This window comes from Dendrobates tinctorius, unplaced genomic scaffold, assembly GCF_039654945.1.
Source record: "Dendrobates tinctorius isolate UK_male_01 unplaced genomic scaffold, ASM3965494v1 ptg000116l, whole genome shotgun sequence".
Classification (NCBI taxonomy): Eukaryota; Metazoa; Chordata; class Amphibia; order Anura; family Dendrobatidae; genus Dendrobates; species Dendrobates tinctorius.
In genome coordinates, this window is record NW_027361784.1 from 49,762,138 (window position 1) to 49,784,874 (window position 22,737).

The window sequence follows — 22,737 nt, forward strand, 5'->3', positions numbered from 1 at the left end:
CTATAATACTACTCCTATATACAAGAATATAACTACTATAATACTGCTCCTATGTACAAGAATATAACTACTATAATACTGCCCCTATGTACAAGAATATAACTACTATAATACTACTCCTATGTACAAGAATATAACTACTATAATACTGCCCCCTATGTACAAGAATATAACTACTATAATACTGCCCCTATATACAAGAATATAACTACTATAATACTGCCCCTATGTACAAGAATATAACTACTATAATACTGCCCCCTATGTACAAGAATATAACTACTATAATACTGCCCCCTATGTACAAGAATATAACTACTATAATACTGTTCCTATGTACAAGAATATAACTACTATAATATTGTTCCTATGTACAAGAATATAACTACTATAATACTGCCCCTATATACAAGAATATAACTACTATAATACTGCCCCTATGTTCAATAATATAACTATTATAATACTGCCCCCTATGTACAAGAATATAACTACTATAATACTGCCCCCTATGTACAAGAATATAACTACTATAATACTGCCCCCTATGTACAAGAATATAACTACTATAATACTGTTCCTATGTACAAGAATATAACTACTATAATACTGCCCCTATATACAAGAATATAACTACAATAATACTGCTCCTATGTACAAGAATATAATAACTATAATACTGCCCCCTATGTACAAGAATATAACTATTATAATACTGCCCCTATATACAAGAATATAACTACTATAATACTGCCCCTATGTACAAGAATATAAATACTATAATACTGCCCCCTATGTACAAGAATATAACTACTATAATATAACTCCTATGTACAAGAATATAACTACTATAATACTGCCCCCTGTGTACAAGAATATAACTACTACAATACTGCTACTATGTACAAGAATATAACTACTATAATACTGCCCCTATGTACAAGAATATAACTACTATAATACTACCCCTATGTACAAGAATATAACTACTATAATACTTCCCCTATGTACAAGAATATAACTACTATAATACTGCCCCTATGTACAAGAATATAACTACTATAATACTGCTCCTATGTACAAGAATATAACTACTATAATACTACTCCTATGTACAAGAATATAACTACTATAATACTGCTCCTATGTACAAGAATATAACTACTATAATACTACTCCTATGTACAAGAATATAACTACTATAATACTGCCCCCTATGTACAAGAATATAACTACTATAATACTGCCCCTATATACAAGAATATAACTACTATAATACTGCCCCTATGTACAAGAATATAACTACTATAATACTGCCCCCTATGTACAAGAATATAACTACTATAATACTGCCCCCTATGTACAAGAATATAACTACTATAATACTGTTCCTATGTACAAGAATATAACTACTATAATACTACTCCTATATACAAGAATATAACTACTATAATACTGCTCCTATGTACAAGAATATAACTACTATAATACTGCCCCTATGTACAAGAATATAACTACTATAATACTACTCCTATGTACAAGAATATAACTACTATAATACTGCCCCCTATGTACAAGAATATAACTACTATAATATTGCCCCTATATACAAGAATATAACTACTATAATACTGCCCCTATGTACAAGAATATAACTACTATAATACTGCCCCCTATGTACAAGAATATAACTACTATAATACTGCCCCCTATGTACAAGAATATAACTACTATAATACTGTTCCTATGTACAAGAATATAACTACTATAATACTGCCCCTATATACAAGAATATAACTACTATAATACTGCCCCTATGTACAAGAATATAACTATTATAATACTGCCCCCTATGTACAAGAATATAACTACTATAATACTGCCCCCTATGTACAAGAATATAACTACTATAATACTGCCCCCTATGTACAAGAATATAACTAATATAATACTGTTCCTATGTACAAGAATATAACTACTATAATACTGCCCCTATATACAAGAATATAACTACTATAATACTGCTCCTATGTACAAGAATATAACTACTATAATACTGCCCCCTATGTACAAGAATATAACTATTATAATACTGCCCCTATATACAAGAATATAACTACTATAATACTGCCCCTATGTACAAGAATATAAATACTATAATACTGCTCCTATGTACAAGAATATAATAACTATAATACTGCCCCCTATGTACAAGAATATAACTATTATAATACTGCCCCTATATACAAGAATATAACTACTATAATACTGCCCCTATGTACAAGAATATAAATACTATAATACTGCCCCCTATGTACAAGAATATAACTACTATAATATAACTCCTATGTACAAGAATATAACTACTATAATACTGCCCCCTGTGTACAAGAATATAACTACTACAATACTGCTACTATGTACAAGAATATAACTACTATAATACTGCCCCTATGTACAAGAATATAACTACTATAATACTACCCCTATGTACAAGAATATAACTACTATAATACTTCCCCTATGTACAAGAATATAACTACTATAATACTGCCCCTATGTACAAGAATATAACTACTATAATACTGCTCCTATGTACAAGAATATAACTACTATAATACTACTCCTATGTACAAGAATATAACTACTATAATACTGCTCCTATGTACAAGAATATAACTACTATAATACTACTCCTATGTACAAGAATATAACTACTATAATACTGCCCCCTATGTACAAGAATATAACTACTATAATACTGCCCCTATATACAAGAATATAACTACTATAATACTGCCCCTATGTACAAGAATATAACTACTATAATACTGCCCCCTATGTACAAGAATATAACTACTATAATACTGCCCCCTATGTACAAGAATATAACTACTATAATACTGCCCCCTATGTACAAGAATATAACTACTATAATACTGTTCCTATGTACAAGAATATAACTACTATAATACTACTCCTATATACAAGAATATAACTACTATAATACTGCTCCTATGTACAAGAATATAACTACTATAATACTGCCCCTATGTACAAGAATATAACTACTATAATACTACTCCTATGTACAAGAATATAACTACTATAATACTGCCCCCTATGTACAAGAATATAACTACTATAATATTGCCCCTATATACAAGAATATAACTACTATAATACTGCCCCTATGTACAAGAATATAACTACTATAATACTGCCCCCTATGTACAAGAATATAACTACTATAATACTGCCCCCTATGTACAAGAATATAACTACTATAATACTGTTCCTATGTACAAGAATATAACTACTATAATACTGCCCCTATATACAAGAATATAACTACTATAATACTGCCCCTATGTACAAGAATATAACTATTATAATACTGCCCCCTATGTACAAGAATATAACTACTATAATACTGCCCCCTATGTACAAGAATATAACTACTATAATACTGCCCCTATATACAAGAATATAACTACTATAATACTGCCCCTATATACAAGAATATAACTACTGTAATACTGCCCCTATGTACAAGAATATAACTACTATAATACTGCCCCTATATACAAGAATATAACTACTATAATACTGCCCCTATATACAAGAATATAACTACTATAATACTGCCCCCTATGTACAGGAATATAACTACTATAATACTGCCCCTATATACAAGAATATAACTACTATAATAATGCCCCTATGTACAAGAATATAACTACTATAATACTGCCCCTATATACAAGAATATAACTACTATAATACTGCTCCTATGTACAAGAATATAACTACTATAATACTGCCCCTATGTACAAGAATATAACTACTATAATACTGCCCCTATATACAAGAATATAACTACTATAATACTGCTCCTATGTACAAGAATATAACTACTATAATACTGCCCCTATGTACAAGAATATAACTACTATAATACTACTCCTATATACAAGAATATAACTACTATAATACTGCTCCTATGTACAAGAATATAACTACTATAATACTGCCCCTATGTACAAGAATATAACTACTATAATACTACTCCTATGTACAAGAATATAACTACTATAATACTGCCCCCTATGTACAAGAATATAACTACTATAATATTGCCCCTATATACAAGAATATAACTACTATAATACTGCCCCTATGTACAAGAATATAACTACTATAATACTGCCCCCTATGTACAAGAATATAACTACTATAATACTGCCCCCTATGTAAAAGAATATAACTACTATAATACTGTTCCTATGTACAAGAATATAACTACTATAATACTGCCCCTATATACAAGAATATAACTACTATAATACTGCCCCTATGTACAAGAATATAACTATTATAATACTGCCCCCTATGTACAAGAATATAACTACTATAATACTGCCCCCTATGTACAAGAATATAACTACTATAATACTGCCCCTATATACAAGAATATAACTACTATAATACTGCCCCTATATACAAGAATATAACTACTGTAATACTGCCCCTATGTACAAGAATATAACTACTATAATACTGCCCCTATATACAAGAATATAACTACTATAATACTGCCCCTATATACAAGAATATAACTACTATAATACTGCCCCCTATGTACAGGAATATAACTACTATAATACTGCCCCTATATACAAGAATATAACTACTATAATAATGCCCCTATGTACAAGAATATAACTACTATAATACTGCCCCTATATACAAGAATATAACTACTATAATACTGCTCCTATGTACAAGAATATAACTACTATAATACTGCCCCTATGTACAAGAATATAACTACTATAATACTGCCCCTATATACAAGAATATAACTACTATAATAATGCCCCTATGTACAAGAATATAACTACTATAATACTGCCCCTATATACAAGAATATAACTACTATAATACTGCCCCTATATACAAGAATATAACTACTATAATACTGCCCCTATGTTCAAGAATATAACTACTATAATACTGCCCCTATGTACAAGAATATAACTACTATAATACTGCCCCTATATACAAGAATATAGTTACTATAATACTGCTCCTATGTACAAGAATATAACTTCTATAATACTGCCCCTATGTACAAGAATATAACTACTATAATACTGCCCCTATATACAAGAATATAACTACTATAATACTGTTCCTATGTACAAGAATATAACTACTATAATACTGCCCCTATGTACAAGAATATAACTATTATAATACTGCCCCCTATGTACAAGAATATAACTACTATAATACTGCCCCCTATGTACAAGAATATAACTACTATAATACTGCCCCCTATGTACAAGAATATAACTAATATAATACTGTTCCTATGTACAAGAATATAACTACTATAATACTGCCCCTATATACAAGAATATAACTACTATAATACTGCTCCTATGTACAAGAATATAACTACTATAATACTGCCCCCTATGTACAAGAATATAACTATTATAATACTGCCCCTATATACAAGAATATAACTACTATAATACTGCCCCTATGTACAAGAATATAACTATTATAATACTGCCCCCTATGTACAAGAATATAACTACTATAATACTGCCCCTATATACAAGAATATAACTACTATAATACTGCCCCTATATACAAGAATATAACTACTGTAATACTGCCCCTATGTACAAGAATATAACTACTATAATACTGCCCCTATATACAAGAATATAACTACTATAATACTGCCCCTATATACAAGAATATAACTACTATAATACTGCCCCCTATGTACAGGAATATAACTACTATAATACTGCCCCTATATACAAGAATATAACTACTATAATAATGCCCCTATGTACAAGAATATAACTACTATAATACTGCCCCTATATACAAGAATATTACTACTATAATACTGCTCCTATGTACAAGAATATAACTACTATAATACTGCCCCTATGTACAAGAATATAACTACTATAATACTGCCCCTATATACAAGAATATAACTACTATAATAATGCCCCTATGTACAAGAATATAACTACTATAATACTGCCCCTATATACAAGAATATAACTACTATAATACTGCCCCTATATACAAGAATATAACTACTATAATACTGCCCCTATGTTCAAGAATATAACTACTATAATACTGCCCCTATGTACAAGAATATAACTACTATAATACTGCCCCTATATACAAGAATATAGTTACTATAATACTGCTCCCTATGTACAAGAATATAACTACTATAATACTGCCCCTATGTATAAAAATATAACTTCTATAATACTGCCCCTATGTACAAGAATATAACTACTATAATACTGCCCCTATATACAAGAATATAACTACTATAATACTGCCCCTATGTATAAAAATATAACTTCTATAATACTGCCCCTATGTACAAGAATATAACTACTATAATACTGCCCCTATGTACATGAACCAGACACAATCTTGATGTGTTTGCAGGGGGATTATCAGGTGGTACAGTGGCGCTCGGCAGTCTCTCTTGCGGCTGTTATCACCGTGTGCTCTGCGCAGGGCGTGCGGTTGTGCTGCAGTTTAGTAGATGATTACACCCTGTTACTTACTTGCTTCTGTCTTTTCTGGCTGCTGCCGATTAACGACTTGGATTTATCAGCTATTTTCTGTGGGTTAGAAAGAACAGAGAGAAAGGCGTCAGCTCCTGAACACATTCCCACGACTCTTTCATTACATGATGGGGCTGAGCGCTGGCCGCAGGGTGCACAGTATCTAAGTATGCCGCGTTATTTAAATGGCAGCAATAATTATTTTGGGGGAGAGACTAAATTATTTTAGGTGTTTTTATTAATTTTTTTTTTTTTTTTTTTTTTTTTTTTTATATTTCTCCCTGCTTTCCAGTCACATCCTTCTCCTGTGCTACAGGGCATTGCTGTCCTGGTGAACACAAATGCAGATTAAAGGATGAAAAACCAACACTATTTCTATGCAAATTAATCGCTTAAATGCGTTTTTTTTCCCTTTTTTAGCAAATTGCAGTGAGATTAAGGTTAACTCCTTAAACTACGCCGCAAATAAAGTTGAAAAGGTTATATTATATTTATACATATATATATATATCAAAAATAACATTTAATTGGACATTTACCTTATAAAATACTAAGATCCATCATTCACAATAGGCGATGTCACAGCTCACATCCTCTCCCTCCTGCACAATGACTGATAACACCTCTATATACATTAGATAACAGGCTCCACCATTCACAATAGGTGATGTCACAGCTCACCACCGCCTCCTGTACAATGACTGATAACACCTCTATATACATTAGATAACAGGATCCACCATTCACAATAGGAGATGTCACAGCTCACCTCCTCCTCCTGCACAATAACTGATAACACCTCTATATACATTAGATAACAGGCTCCACCATTCACAATAGGTGATGTCACAGCTCACCACCTCCTCCTGTACAGTGACTGATAACACCACTATATACATTAGATAACAGGATCCACCATTCACAATAGGAGATGTCACAGCTCACCTCCTCCTCCTGCACAATAACTGATAACACCTCTATATACAGTAGATAACACAGGATCCACTACTCACAATAGATGTCACAGCTCACCTCCTCCTCTTGTGCAATGACTGATAACAGCACTATGTAGTGTAGATAACAAAGGATCCACTATTCACAATAGGTGATGTCACAGCTCACCTTCTCCTCCTGTACAATGACTGATAACACCTCCATATACAGTAGGTAACACAGGATCCACCATTCACAATAACTGATGTCACAGCTCACCTCCTCCTGCAAAGTGACTGATAACACCTCTATATACAGTAGATAACACAGGATCCACCAGTCACAATAGTTGATGTCACAATTGTGTACGTTTGGTGTTGGCGTAATCGCATCGACCTGGAGAATCGAGTAACGAGGTTATTTTTTACTAAATAAATCATGCTATAAAAATAAAATCCAATAACATAATTGCTGGGTTTTTTTTTGTTTTTTTTTTAACTATTTCATGGCACTCGGATAAAAGGAATAAAAGGAACGCCATCACTCACAACTGAAAAACACAGGGACAATAATATTCTGCATTCAACATCTCAGAAAAAAATTACTGTAATATTCGGGCGAGTGCAGAAGAGTAAGGGGGACGTGACTCAGGGGGACAAGATGCAGGGGGACATGACGCAGGGGGACAAGATGCAGGGGGACATGACGCAGGGGACATGACGCAGGGGGACAAGACGCAGGGGGGACGTGTCTCAAGAGGGGGACGTGTCGCAGGAGGGGGAAATGACGTGGGAGGATGTGACGTGGGAGGACGTGGCTCGGGGGAACGTGGTGGCGCGGGGGGAACGTGGCGGCGCGGGGGGAACGTGGCGGCGCGGGGGGAACGTGGCGGCGCTGGGGGAACGTGGCGGCGCTGGGGGAACGTGGCGGCGCGGGGGGACGTGACGTAGGAGACCACAGTGGTGGCTGCTCGCGTCTTACCTTCTGCACGGCCCCGTAGCGCTGGATGGCCTCCGATAACTGGCTCTTCAGTCGGTCCAGCTGCAGACGATCTTGCTGGAAAATCAGAAGGGAAAAAAAAAAACCTAATAAAACTGCGACAATCAGCTGAACACAGCAATGTATCACTGGTGTCAGAACATGATAGGAATTGCACCCAACTTCCCAAATTGGTTAATCAGGAGCCTCGAGGAGCCACATGTCTCTGCAGGCGGCAGATGCGCCAGTTACACTTTGGCTACACATGGTGCACAAGTTTAAGGGAAATCATATGAAATTACAAAAACACGGACGCCTTCTTCCAAAAACAGCACCCGGACCTCGCTTTCAGCTTCCTACCGCTCAGCTCCTTTTGCTGCAATACCAGATGTGTCCTGTAGACAGAAGGGGCGCTGTTTTTAGGAGCACGTGCCCATGTTTTTCAAATCACTATGAAGCCAATTTCTTGTCCGGAGCCTTTTTCCATCAATTTGAGTATGGGACAGAATGAAGCGGAGGGCCGCGGAGGGAGCGCACTCACCCGGGTGGAGCCTCTCACAATCTCGGAGAGCTGGCGGATGGATTTGGTGCTGGACGTCACGGCGTTATTGGTTTCCTGCTGCGTCACATGCCTGAAGACACAGAAACCGGAGAACATTAACACTAGAAGAAAGCATCGAAAAAAAATAAAAAAAGTTTAAAAAATAAAAGAAAAAGTAACAAAAACATTTTCAGCCATTGAGGTGTCAAGTATACAGTTAGGTCCATATATATTTGGACAGAGACAACATTTTTCTAATTTTGGTTCTAGACATTACCAAAATGAATATTAGACAAAACAATTCAGATGCAGTTGAGGTTCAGACTTTCAGCTTTCATTTGAGGGGATCCACATTACCATTGGATGAAGGGTTTAGGAGCTTCAGCTCCTTAACATGTGCCACCCTGTTTTTAAAGGGAACAAAATAATTGGACAGATTAAATAATTGTAAATAAAATATTCATTTCTAGTACTTGGTTGAAAACCCTTTGTTGGCAATGACTGCCTGAAGTCTTGAACTCATGGATATCACCAGACACTGTGTCTCCTCCTTTTTGATGCTCTGCCAGGCCTTCACTTCGGTGGTTTTCAGTTGCTGTTGGTTTGTGGGCCTTTCTGTCTGAAGTTTAGTCTTTAACAAGTGAAATGCTCAATTGGGCTGAGATCAGGTGACTGACTTGGCCATTCAAGAATATTCCACTTCTTTGCTTTAATAAACTCCTGGGTTGCTTTGGCTTTATGTTTTGGGCATTGTCCATCTGTAGTATGAAACGACGACCAATCAGTTTGGCTGCATTTGGCTGGATCTGAGCACACAGTACGGCTCTGAATACCTCAGAATTCATTCGGCTGCTTCTGTCCTGTGTCACATCATCAATAAACACTAGTGACCCAGTGCCACTGGCAGCCATGCATGCCCAAGCCATCACACTGCCTCCGCCGTGTCTTACAGATGATGTGGTATGCTTTGGGTCATGAGCTGTACCACGCCTTCACCATACTTTTCTCTTTCCATCATTCTGGCAGAGGTTGATCTTGGTTTCATCTGTCCACAGAATGTTCTTCCAGAACTGTGCTGGCTTTTTTAGATGTTTTTTAGCAAAGTCCAGTCTAGCCTTTTGATTCTTGATGCTTATGAGTGGCTCGCACCGTGCAGTGACCCCTCTGTATTTACTTTCATGCAGTCTCCTCTTTATGGTAGATTTGGATATTGATACGCCTACCTCCTGGAGAGTGTTGGTCACTTGGTTGGCTGTTGTGAAGGGGTTTCTCTTCACCATGGAGATTATTCTGCGATCATCCACCACTGTTGTCTTCCGTGGGCGCCCAGGTCTTTTTGCATTGATGAGTTCACCAGTGCTTTCTTTCTCGGGATGTACAAAACTGTAGATTTTGCCACTCCTAATGTTGTAGCAATTTCTCGGATGGGTTTTTTCTGTTTTTGCAGCTTAAGGATGGCTTGTTTCACTGGCATGGAGAGCTCCTTTGACCGCATGTTTCCTTCACAGCAAAACCTTCCAAATGCAAGCACCACACCTCAGATCACCTCCAGGCCTTTTATCTGCTTAATTGAGAATGACATAACGAAGGGATTGCCCACACCTGTCCATGAAATAGCCTTGGAGTCAATTGTCCAATTACTTTTGGTCCCTTTAAAAACAGGGTGGCACATGTTAAGGAGCGGAAACTCCTAAACCCTTCATCCAAGTTTAATGTGGATACCCTCAAATGAAAGCTGAAAGTCTGAACTTCAACTGCATCTGAATTGTTTTGTTTAATATTCATTGTGGTAATGTCTAGAACCAAAATTAGAAAAATGTTGTCTGTCCAAATATCTATGGACCTAACTGTAAATCTCATCCTTCATGTTAGATGCCGAGTAATTCCGCACGACACGTACAGGATCGCACTAGAATGTCTTCTCCTCCGCTCACATCCAGAGCTGCACTCACAATTCTGCAAAGCTCAAAGTCTCACCGTATAGCGTTCTGGCTCTGTACCGAGGGGAACAGGCAGGCGAGGCTTGGATGTGTAGCCTGAGAGCTAATCAGAAATCGGTAAACTGGTGAATACAGCTCTGGAGGTGACTGGAGCATGAAATCAGTAGACTGGGAAACACACATGATGCTGGACATAAGTATCGCACTGGAGGATGTTCTGTACAAGCCCCGGGGTAGAAGTAGAGATCCTGAGAGCCAGCAGGAAGGCAGCAAATTGGTAGATGCAGCTCTGGATGCAAATGGAGCAAAAGTCTATGTCTATATCACAGACAGCAATTATATCTCCATCGGTCAGGCCTCATGTATCAGCTTCCAGCCACAGGACAGAAGCAGTGGTGTTACATAGGACTGCAGGTGACATCTCCTATATTATCTGTACTCAGAGTTATCACTGTGTAATCTGGCGTTACATAGGACTGCAGATTATGGTAAATATCATGGCACCACCGGGTGACCTCCCCTCTTAACTTTTTGCAAGAGACGGCGGCGGCCCATCCGTGGTGACGTGAGGCAGCAGACGTCCAGCGGTGACTTGTGTAATGGCATTAACTTACAGCCGGACGAGTCGGCATCGCTGAGGGAGAAGCGCAAAGGGCTCCTTCTATATGAAACGTCCGTCAGCCATGCAGAGCATGCGGAAAGCTGCACAGGTCAGTTTGTCGCATTTATGGCACAGAGCACAAATGTATTTACAGAATCTAACATACAGCTCTGGCAAAAATTAAGAATTTCAGTTTGCTTCAGTCTGTCGGATTTTTCTCTTTATATTTTGGAGTAAAATGTAAATTGCTCTTTTATTCTATAAACTCCTGACAACATGTCTCCGAATTTCCAAGCAATAAATTTTGTGTTTATTTTCAGAAAATGAGAAATGGTCAAAATAACAAGAAAATGCAGAGTGCTTGCCGAGCTCAAATAATGCTAAGAAAACAAGTTCATAATCATTTAGAAACAACAATACTAATGTTTTACCTCAGGAAGAGTTCAGAAATCAATATTTTGTGGAATCCCCATGATTGTTGATCCCAGCTTTCCTGCGTCTTGGCTGCTTTCCACCAGTCTGTCACTCTGCTTTTGGGTGACCTTATGCCACTCCTGGTACACATATGTCAGCAGTTCTTCTTTGTTTGATGGCTTGTGACTCTCCATCTTCCTCTTGATTACATTCCAGAGGTTTTCAGTGGGATTCAGGTCTGGAGATTGGGCGGCCATAACAGGGATTTGATGTGGTGGTCCTTCATCCACACATTGATTGACCTAGCTGTGTGGCATGGCGCATTGTCCTCAGAGTTGGGGAACATTGCCTGAGCAGAAGGAATCAGCTGTTTTTCAAGGATAACCTTGTATGCGGCTTGATTCATACGTCCTTCGCAAAGATTAACCTGCCCAATTCCATTCTTGCTGAAGTATCCCCAGATCATCACCAATCCTCCACCAAATTTCACACTGGGTGCAAGAAACTGTGGCTTGTGCTCCTCTCCAGGTCTCCGTCTAACCATTAGACGACCAGGTGTTGGGCAAAGCTGAAAATTAGACTCATCAGAGAAGATTACCTTACTCCAGTCCTCTATGGTCCAATCCTTATGGTCTTTGGCAAACTTCAGCCTGGCTCTCCTTTGCTTCTCATTGATAAAAGGCTTTTTTCTAGCTTTACATGACTTGAGCCCTGCCTCTAGGAGCCTGTTACAAACTGTTCTTGCCGTGCACTTCACCCCAGCTGCCATTTGCCATTACTTTTGAAGGTCACTTGATGTCATCCTGCGGTTGCTGAGTGACATTCGTATAAGATGACTGTCATTCCGGTCAGTGGAGAGTCATTTTCGCCCTCTGCCGGTCTGTAGCTTTGTTGTCCCCAATGTCTGCTGCTTCACCTTGTTGTAATGGACTGCTGTCTTAGAAATTTTAAGGATGGAGGCAACATGACGCTCACTGTATCCTTCTGCTAGTAAAGCCAGAATTGAGCCCCTCTTTTCCTCACTCAAGACTTTGCTTTTCAACTCCTTTAGTATGATTAAAAGTTATTTTTTCATTCCTATTACTTTTGGGATATTACTAGCACTTGTTTTGCCATCCAGCTTGTCCTGTAACAAGAGGATTGTGAACACCACAGCAGGGCTTTTTATACTTTCCTTCGTTAAATAAGATTTGGTTCAGGTGATCACTAATCAGAAGCACATTAAGTAGAATGAGGTGCACTCTGGTTGGAATTCAGCTGACACTGGAATGGAATGGCTGTCAGACATGGAGAGATGATTTTTATAAAACTGCGCAGTAGTCTCTTCACTTTTGCCAGAGCTGTAAAGTATGAAGCAGCTTTGCAAATCGTCATGGTAAAAAAAAATTAAAAAAAAAAAATAAAAAAAAAAAATCAGCTCTCGCTTTTTGTCTCCAGGTCTTATGCGCTGTTATTTATCTCCGTGGTTACAGACTACAATCAGGCTCTGTGTAGTCTGGCTGTGCAGTCATGGATCACTCCCCTTCCCTCTTAAAAGTCCAACAAGCTGGATCCTCGCTTCTCCAGGTGGCAGATTTGTAGGGACAGACAAGCTGCCACCATATACAACAGGCTGTAATTAAAGGGATTCTCCAGCGCATCCCATTTCTGCATCAGGAGGCGCTTGTCTAGATGCCTCGACAGCCCCCTGGGAGGAAGGGATTGTGCACGCGCGTCTGGTTTACCAGGAGGAGACGCCAGCCATGGATTATTGCAAGCATGGATCATTATGGGGAGTGATGGGAGGAGTAAAGGATAGGGGGATGTTCACCAGGGAGAAGAGCGACCCCCGGGGGGACAGCAGAGCTCCCCTTATATTGCATGGAGAACCCTTTTAGAAGAGTGGGAGCAATAAGCATCTGGCAGGCTTATCACCTGCAGGAGCAATTGGTCAGGCATACTGAAATTCAACATGCCCGATCTTACTTTCCTAGGTATCAAATTTCAGGGGAGACATCATATATTCCCCTTACACAAGACATCCGGCCGGTGCACATGGCACCACGCTGTACCGATCTATTCCCAGCCTGTGAATAAAGCCCAACGCTGAAACGTTTTCCCCAGCCGCCATAACCGAAGTCCTCCGGCCTGGCTGGGAAGGACGGCAGCCGTAAACACTATCCACGGATGTTCCTTCCAATGCACCAAGTGTTAATCTGCTTTCCAGGCCTTCTGCTCTTCATTCACCCGTCCGTCCGCCATTCATTCCCCCCTCCAAGCGGCGCTCATTGTCTGGGAGCGCGGTATCGGCTCTGCAGCCGCTGGAGGCTCGCGGGGGATGGAGAGGATTTTCAGTAGTGCTGCAGAGCATTTGCAAGCCATACGATTAGTGCATTGTACAGATAAGGAGGGGAGGCGAGATAAGGGGGGCACAGACAAGCTCTTTGGCCAGAGGACTGCTGTGTAAGCACATGCTTTTCTGCTCTGTTGGCTTTTGAATAGATTTACCAGAAAATGGATTTATTTTCTAATTTTGAGAGTAAAAAGGTGCAGTGATGGCTGAACATTAATCATTTTATGTAGCATTTGCATCCACGATGAAGCTGTTACATCCAGCGCATCGGCCCCGGTATTCAATCTGCGGAGGGAAAGGAAAGCCCCCAATACCTGGCTACAGGACGACAGATATTTTCCACCGTGCAGAGCTCTGATCACCGCGGGACCCGGGCAAATAGCACACAGCGCCGCCTCCATGCAAGATTTAGAGAGCCCCCTGTAAAGGGGTGTCCCCATTGGTAAGCTAAATGCACACTTCTTGGGGAAGGCATCTCTTTATGATCGGTGGCGGTCCGACCTCTGCAGCCCATCCTGTGATTGAAGGTGCCGTGATGAGGTGGCGCGGCACTCTCCTTCCAAAACTTCGCTGCAGAGCAATACCCCTGGAGGGGCTCACTGCACTGTGGGTGGTCAGGGGGCCTACATGTAAGAAAAAGGAGGCGCCGCTGCATCATCAAGAGGTCAGACCACCCAAATATATGTAATACATGGCATTAAAGTTTATCATCACTTTCAAGCAATGGGATTTCTGCAAGTATTCACATACAAGGGAAGGAGGGGGATGCAGCTGCAGAGTCTCTCGCTCTATGCATGTGTAAGAGGGAAGGAGCAGGAGGGGGACATGTGATTGGCTGAGAGCACCCACCCAGCAGTGACATCACACCAAGAGTCCAAATCAGGAGGAACAGAGAGAACTAACAAGGAACATGTGCTGCCAAGCCCTGAGCTACAGAGGAGCTCCAGGAATATAATAATCCACACCGTTACGCAAGAACTACAATACCCAGCAAGTAAGGCCAACTGACTCCACCATCCTCCACTCCATGTTACCAGCATAAAGCGCAGAGAGCTTTCTTTTTAAGGGTCACAGACTATGAACTCAGTTGCGTCTAATAGTACAGTAGTGTTATAAGAGGAGCAGCTGACAACAGGGACTGAGACCCCCCTATGTCCTGTAGAGACAAAAACCCGCCCCCGCTTACCGTAGAGACAAAGACCCGCCCCCGCTTCCTGTAGAGACAAAGACGCGCCCCCGCTTCCTCCTGTAGAGACAAAGACCCGCCCCTGCTTCCTGTAGAGCAAAGACCCGCCCCCGCTTCCTGTAGAGCAAAGACCCACCCCCGTTTCCTGTAGAGCAAAGACTCGCCCCCGCTTCCTGTAGAGCAAAGACTCACCCCCGCTTCCTGTAGAGCAAAGACCCGTCCCCGCTTCCTGTAGAGCAAAGACCCGCCCCCGCTTCCTGTAGAGCAAAGACCCGCCCCCGCTTCCTATGGAGCAAAGAGCCACTCCCGCTTCCTGTAGAGACAAAGACCCGCCCCCGCTTCCTGTAGAGCAAAGACCCGCCCCAGCTTCCTGTAGAGCAAAGAGCCACTCCCGCTTCCTGTAGAGACAAAGACCCGCCCCCGCTTCCTGTAGAGCAAAGAGCCGCCCCCACTTCCTGTAGAGACAACAACTCGCCACGGCTTCCTGTAGAGAAAAAGACCCGACCCCACTTCCTGTAGAGATAAAGACTGACCCCTGCATCCTGTACGGAGTACAGAATACCTTCCTGTATATTAGCAGAGACCCTCCCCCACTTCCTATATAAAAACAGAGTCCCTCCTGCATTCCCTGTACAGAGACAACGAGCCCCCCTACTCCCTGTATAGACAGCGAGCCCCCCCACTCCCTGTATAGAGACAGAGAGCCCCACACTCCCTGTATAGAGACAGCAAGAGCCCCACACTCCCTGTATAGAGACAGCGAGCCCCACACTTACCGTATAGAGACAACGAGCCCCACACTCCCCGTATAGAGACAGCGAGCCCCCCACTCCCCATATAGAGACAGCGAGCCCCCCACTCCCCGTATAGACAGCGAGCCCCCCACTCCCCGTATAGAGACAGCGAGCCCCCCACTCCCCGTATAGAGACAGCGAGCCCCCCACTCCCCGTATAGAGACAGAGAGCCCCCCACTCCCCGTATAGAGACAACGAGCCCCCCACTCCCCGTATAGACAACGAGCCCCCCACTCCCCGTATAGAGACAGCGAGCCCCCCACTCCCCATATAGAGACAGCGAGCCCCCCACTCCCCGTATAGAGACAGAGAGCCCCCCACTCCCCGTATAGAGACAGTGAGCCCCCCACTCCCCGTATAGAGACAGTGAGCCCCCCACTCCCTGTATAGAGACAGTGAGCCCCCCACTCCCTGTATAGAGACAGTGAGCCTCCCACTCCCTGTATAGAGACAGTGAGCCCCCCACTCCCTGTATAGAGACAGTGAGCCCCCCACTCCCTGTATAGAGACAGTGAGCCCCCCACTCCCTGTATAGAGACAGTGAGACCCCCACTCCCTGTATAGACAGAAAACCTCCTTTACTTTCTGTAAAGGTTCAGAGTCCCTCCTCCACTGTATAGACAGAAACCCTTTCCCACTTCCTATAGGAACATAGACCCCTTCCTCCTTTGGGACAGAGACCCTCCCCCATTTCCAGTAATCCACCTTGCTGTCTCTGCTGATGCAGGCGGACTACAGTTGACAACAGGCCGTGGACAAGTTTCACAGAAAAGAGAAACCACCTGGCCGGCACTTGGGATGTATTTTGGTTAAATGTAGGATTTTCCGATGATGCCACGGCCATCAGAAGGCTCCGACTTCACCAATAGTGCCGTAACCATTCAGTGGTCAAGAGACTGCCATGGCTGAGGAGGTGAGAGCGTGTCCTTATATACTGCCACAGCAGAGGAGGTTAGAGAGTGTCCTTACATACTGCCACAGCAGAGGAGGTTAGAGCGTGTCCTTACATACTGCCACAGCAGAGGAGGTTAGAGTGTGTCGTTATGTACTGTCACGGCAGAGGAGGTGAGAGCGTGTCGTTATGTACTGTCACGGCAGAGGAGGTGACAGCGTGTCGTTATGTACTGCCACAGCAGAGGAGGTGACAGCATGTCGTTATGTACTGCCACAGCAGAGGAGGTGACAGCGTGTCGTTATGTACTGCCACGGCAAAGGAGGTGAGCGTGTCGTTATGTACTGCCACAGCATAGGAGGTGACAGCGTGTCGTTATGTACTGCCACGGCAGAGGAGGTGAGAGCGTGTCGTTACGTACTGCTACGGCAGAGGAGGTGAGAGCGTGTCGTTTTGTACTGCCACTCCTTAAGGATATAAAGTTATTCTCGGGCTTACTGTGCGCTGCTTGACCGGAATGAAATCACCACAATGTGAGAAATTTGACCATTTAATTCCCTACGCGTTTCAAAGTGTGAACCACTTCTTCTTCAGGGGTTGACATAACCCCTGAAGAAGAAGTGGTTCACACTTTGAAACGCGTAGGGAATTAAATGGTCAAATTTCTCACATTGTGGTGATTTCATTCCGGTCAAGCAGCGCACAGTAAGCCCGAGAATAACTTTATATCCTTAAGGATTTGCATTGGAGGTCACGCAGTGGACCTTCGGGCGTGCAGCGAGCTGACGGCGAGTCTATATGCTTATACCTCTCCTGGAAAGGGTAAGTAGACTTTTTTCATATCTATTCCATTTATCACCAGATAAGACCCTATTGCGCTCTTTTGTTTCCTAGTCTCATTATATTAGTTATGTACTGCCACAGCAGAGGAGGTGAGAGCGTGTCGTTATGTGCTGCAACGGCAGAGGAGGTGAGAGCGTGTCCTTACCGACTGCCACGGCAGAGGAGGTGAGAGCGTGTCCTTACCGACTGCCACGGCAGAGGAGGTGAGAGCGTGTCCTTGCGGACTGCCATGGCAGAGGAGGTGAGAGCGTGTCCTTACCGACTGCCACGGCAGAGGAGGTGAGAGCGTGTCCTTGCGGACTGCCATGGCAGAGGAGGTGAGAGCGTGTCCTTACCGACTGCCACGGCAGAGGAGGTGAGAGCGTGTCCTTGCGGACTGCCATGGCAGAGGAGGTGAGAGCGTGTCCTTACGTACAGGCAGAGTGAACACTACTTATTTGGCTGGCGGAGGTGTTTTCGGATGGTGGAGGAGTTGCTCCAGTACACAGGTTATTTTCAGCTGTGTTTTCTTTGCCCACACAACTTGGCAGAAGGCGACTGGCATGAAGAGAATTTCAGGTGCTAAATAATAAGATTTCCTGCAGCTTTTTACTCCCAGCACGAGTGCCGGCGTGCACCGTCTAGAATGCATGTTCCCCCCTGTGATACGGCTATGGACCTGACATCACACGCATGATCCAGGAAGCTCAGGATGTGCTGTGCCACAGCTGCCATGTCTAGGATGGTGCAGAGCAGGGATTACAGGACGGCGTTTAAGCGGAGCACACACTGTAATCATGTAAGTGCGATGCTCTGCGGCCGAGGAGGCTCCGGAAAAGGACAGTAGGCGTGAAGTATTTTTAGTCAGGGAAATGTGCGGCACTTTGCCATTTTCATGTCATAAGTGTCAAGGGAAACAATCTCCTGGAAGCCATTAAGAGGCGCAGGACATGGAGGGAGTCTGATTCATGATGGGTGAGGACCACGGGAACAAACGTTTCCCCCGCTGGGCAGGAGGGCGCTGCGCAGAGAGGGCCTCTTCACCTGTGCCCGTATAGGACTCCTGAGCCGCCATAATGACATTGGTCCAACACAAGTCTCTGACGCCGCTCTTCTAATGCATGCACTCCTTTCAGCTCCATACTGTCCCTCTGTAACCAATCCCGGATGAGTAGGAATTGTCTGACAACTAAAGGCTTCCCTATACAGTCACCACTGATCGGATGGTGACACACCGCGAACCAGCTCACCCAGAAAACAGCTATTCAGCCCTCTCCAGGAGGAAACCGTATAATGCAAAGAAAAAAGACGTCACTGACATATCGCAAATGGTGGTGGGGGCCAAAGCGGCCAGGGCCGGGAGGGGCCAAAGCGGCCAGGGCCGGCCAAAGCGGCCAGGGCCGGGAGGGGCCAAAGCGGCCAGGGCCGGGAGGGGCCAAAGCGGCCAGGGCCGGGAGGGGCCAAAGCGGCCAGGGCCGGGAGGGGCCAAAGCGGCCAGGGCCGGGAGGGGCCAAAGCGGCCAGGGCCGGGAGGGGCCAAAGCGGCCAGGGCCAGAGGAAAAAGGAAACACGTTGTGCACACGTATCGCGAGTGGGTCTGGGCCCATTCCCACTTCAGATACACAGAAATAACCAGTATTTGCACCCAGATTTGTTGGTTGGGTGGAGAAGAACCCTTCTAACAGCTATATGTTATCATGTCCCCCGTTGACTACCGTCCAGTCCTCGCGGCTGCTTGTGGATATGACGTGTCATTTACTATCTGTTCATTATCAGCAGAAATCTTTGGTGTCTCTGCTCACATTCAATACAGCGATTAGAGACAGAAGACTCAAGATCTCAGCTTCATGTCACTGAATGGGAAAACAGATCTAAATACAGAAGCCTGAGAAAAATCCAAACCAAGTCCTGCCTTTATACAGCAGTAGTTTGCTGCAATGTATCAGAGAAGGAGACAGGTGCGATGTCCAGGACAAGAGGGAGATCAGCACACACAGGATTGCCTGCACTAGATGCACGAAGGTGCGAGAGCAAGTGGAAAACGCCTCATTCACTGACAGCAAGCAGAGACTCAGAACAGCAGAGACTTCCAAAGATAATTCTTATTAGCGGTCCTACAGAATGAACATAGAGCAGAATATTCACCAACAATGGAGGAGATCCGTGCAAACGAACGATCGGGACATGACAAAGAAATAGCGGATTAATGTTCAATGCCTGAAATGGAAGATGGCAGTAACCATGGAAATACAATGGGTGGAAGCCGAGCCGTCCTCAATTCACGTAACGGGGAAAAGAGAAAAGATATAAATATGGTAAATCCATACAAACAAGGCAGAAGACAAAATAATAACAGAGGAACAGCAGAAATCATCCCCGTCATCAGCGGAGGTAAGACATCAAAAGACCAAAAACCAGGGTCTGACTACAGGAAGAATATAACTACTATAATACTGCCCCTATGTACAAGAATATAACTACTATAATACTGCCCCTATGTACAAGAATATAACTACTATAATACTGCTCCTATATACAAGAATATAACTACTATAATACTGCCCCTATGTACAAGAATATAACTACTATAATACTGCTCCTATATACAAGAATATAACTACTATAATACTGCCCCTATGTACAAGAATATAACTACTATAATACTGCCCCTATGTACAAGAATATAACTACTATAATACTGCCCCCTATGTACAAGAATATAACTACTATAATACTGCTCCCTATGTACAAGAATATAACTACTATAATACTGCCCCCTATGTACAAGAATATAACTACTATAATACTGCCCCTATGTACAAGAATATAACTACTATAATACTGCTCCTATGTACAAGAATATAACTACTATAATACTGCTCCTATGTACAAGAATATAACTACTATAATACTGCTCCCTATGTACAAGAATATAACTACTATAATACTACCCCCTATGTACAAGAATATAACTACTATAATACTGCTCCTATGTACAAGAATATAACTACTATAATACTGCCCGCATGTACAAGAATATAACTACTATAATACTGCCCCTATGTACAAGAATATAACTACTATAATACTACCCCCTATGTACAAGAATATAACTACTATAATACTGCTCCTATGTACAAGAATATAACTACTATAATACTGCCCGCATGTACAAGAATATAACTACTATAATACTGCCCCTATGTACAAGAATATAACTACTATAATACTGCCCCTATGCGCAAGAATATAACTACTATAATACTGCTCTTATGTACAAGAATATAACTACTATAATACTGCCCCTATGTACAAGAATATAACTACTATAATATTGCTCCTATGTACAGGAATATAACTACTATAATACTGCCCCTATGTACAAGAATATAACTACTATAATACTGCCCCTATGCGCAAGAATATAACTACTATAATATTGCTCCTATGTACAAGAATATAACTACTATAATACTGCTCCTATGTACAAGAATATAGCTACTATAATACTGCCCCTATGTACAAGAATATAACTACTATAATACTGCCCCTATGCTATGTACAAGAATATAACTACTATAATACTGCTCCTATGTACAAGAATATAACTACTATAATACTGCCCCTATGTACAAGAATATAACTACTATAATACTGCTCCTATATACAAGAATATAACTACTATAATACTGCCCCTATGTACAAGAATATAACTACTATAATACTGCCACTGTGTACAAGAATATAACTACTATAATACTGCCCCTATGTACAAGAATATAACTACTATAATACTGCCCCTATGTACAAGAATATAACTACTATAATACTGCCACTGTGTACAAGAATATAACTACTATAATACTGCCCCTATGTACAAGAATATAACTACTACAATACTGCCACTGTGTACAAGAATATAACTACTATAATACTGCCCCTATGTACAAGAATATAACTACTATAATACTGCCCCTATGCGCAAGAATATAACTACTATAATACTGCCCCCTATGTACAAGAATATAACTACTATAATACTGCTCCTATGTACAAGAATATAGCTACTATAATATTGCTCCTATGTACAGAAATATAACTACTATAATACTGCTCCTATGTACAAGAATATAACTACTATAATACTGCCCCCTATATACAAGAATATAACTACTATAATATTGCTCCTATGTACAGGAATATAACTACTATAATACTGCTCCTATGTACAAGAATATAACTACTATAATATTGCTCCTATGTACAGGAATATAACTACTATAATACTGCCTCTATGTACAGGAATATAGCTACTATAATACTGCCCCTATGTACAAGAATATAACTACTATAATACTGCCACTGTGTACAAGAATATAACTACTATAATACTGCCCCTATGTACAAGAATATAACTACTATAATACTGCCCCTATGTACAAGAATATAACTACTATAATACTGCCCCTATGTACAAGAATATAACTACTATAATACTGCCCCTATGCGCAAGAATATAACTACTATAATACTGCCCCCTATGTGCAAGAATATAACTACTATAATACTGCTCCTATGTACAAGAATATAACTACTATAATACTGCTCCTATATACAAGAATATAACTACTATAATACTGCTCCTATATACAAGAATATAACTACTATAATACTGCTC

The 22,737-nt window shown here is 41.4% G+C and overlaps 1 protein-coding gene across 6 annotated transcripts in view; it reads right to left on the reverse strand.

The window, feature by feature from the left end:
- TSNARE1 (t-SNARE domain containing 1) overlaps positions 1-22,737 on the reverse strand; it is a 232,822-nt gene that overhangs the window by 183,237 nt on the left and 26,848 nt on the right. For all 6 annotated transcript variants that reach the window (XM_073590429.1, XM_073590427.1, XM_073590424.1 and 3 more), the window contains 3 exons: positions 9,079-9,169; positions 8,541-8,615; positions 6,627-6,683 (listed from right to left, as the gene is read on the reverse strand). In XM_073590429.1, coding sequence (XP_073446530.1) covers positions 6,627-6,683; positions 8,541-8,615; positions 9,079-9,169 — 223 coding nt within the window. The remainder of the gene's footprint in view (positions 1-6,626; positions 6,684-8,540; positions 8,616-9,078; positions 9,170-22,737) is intronic.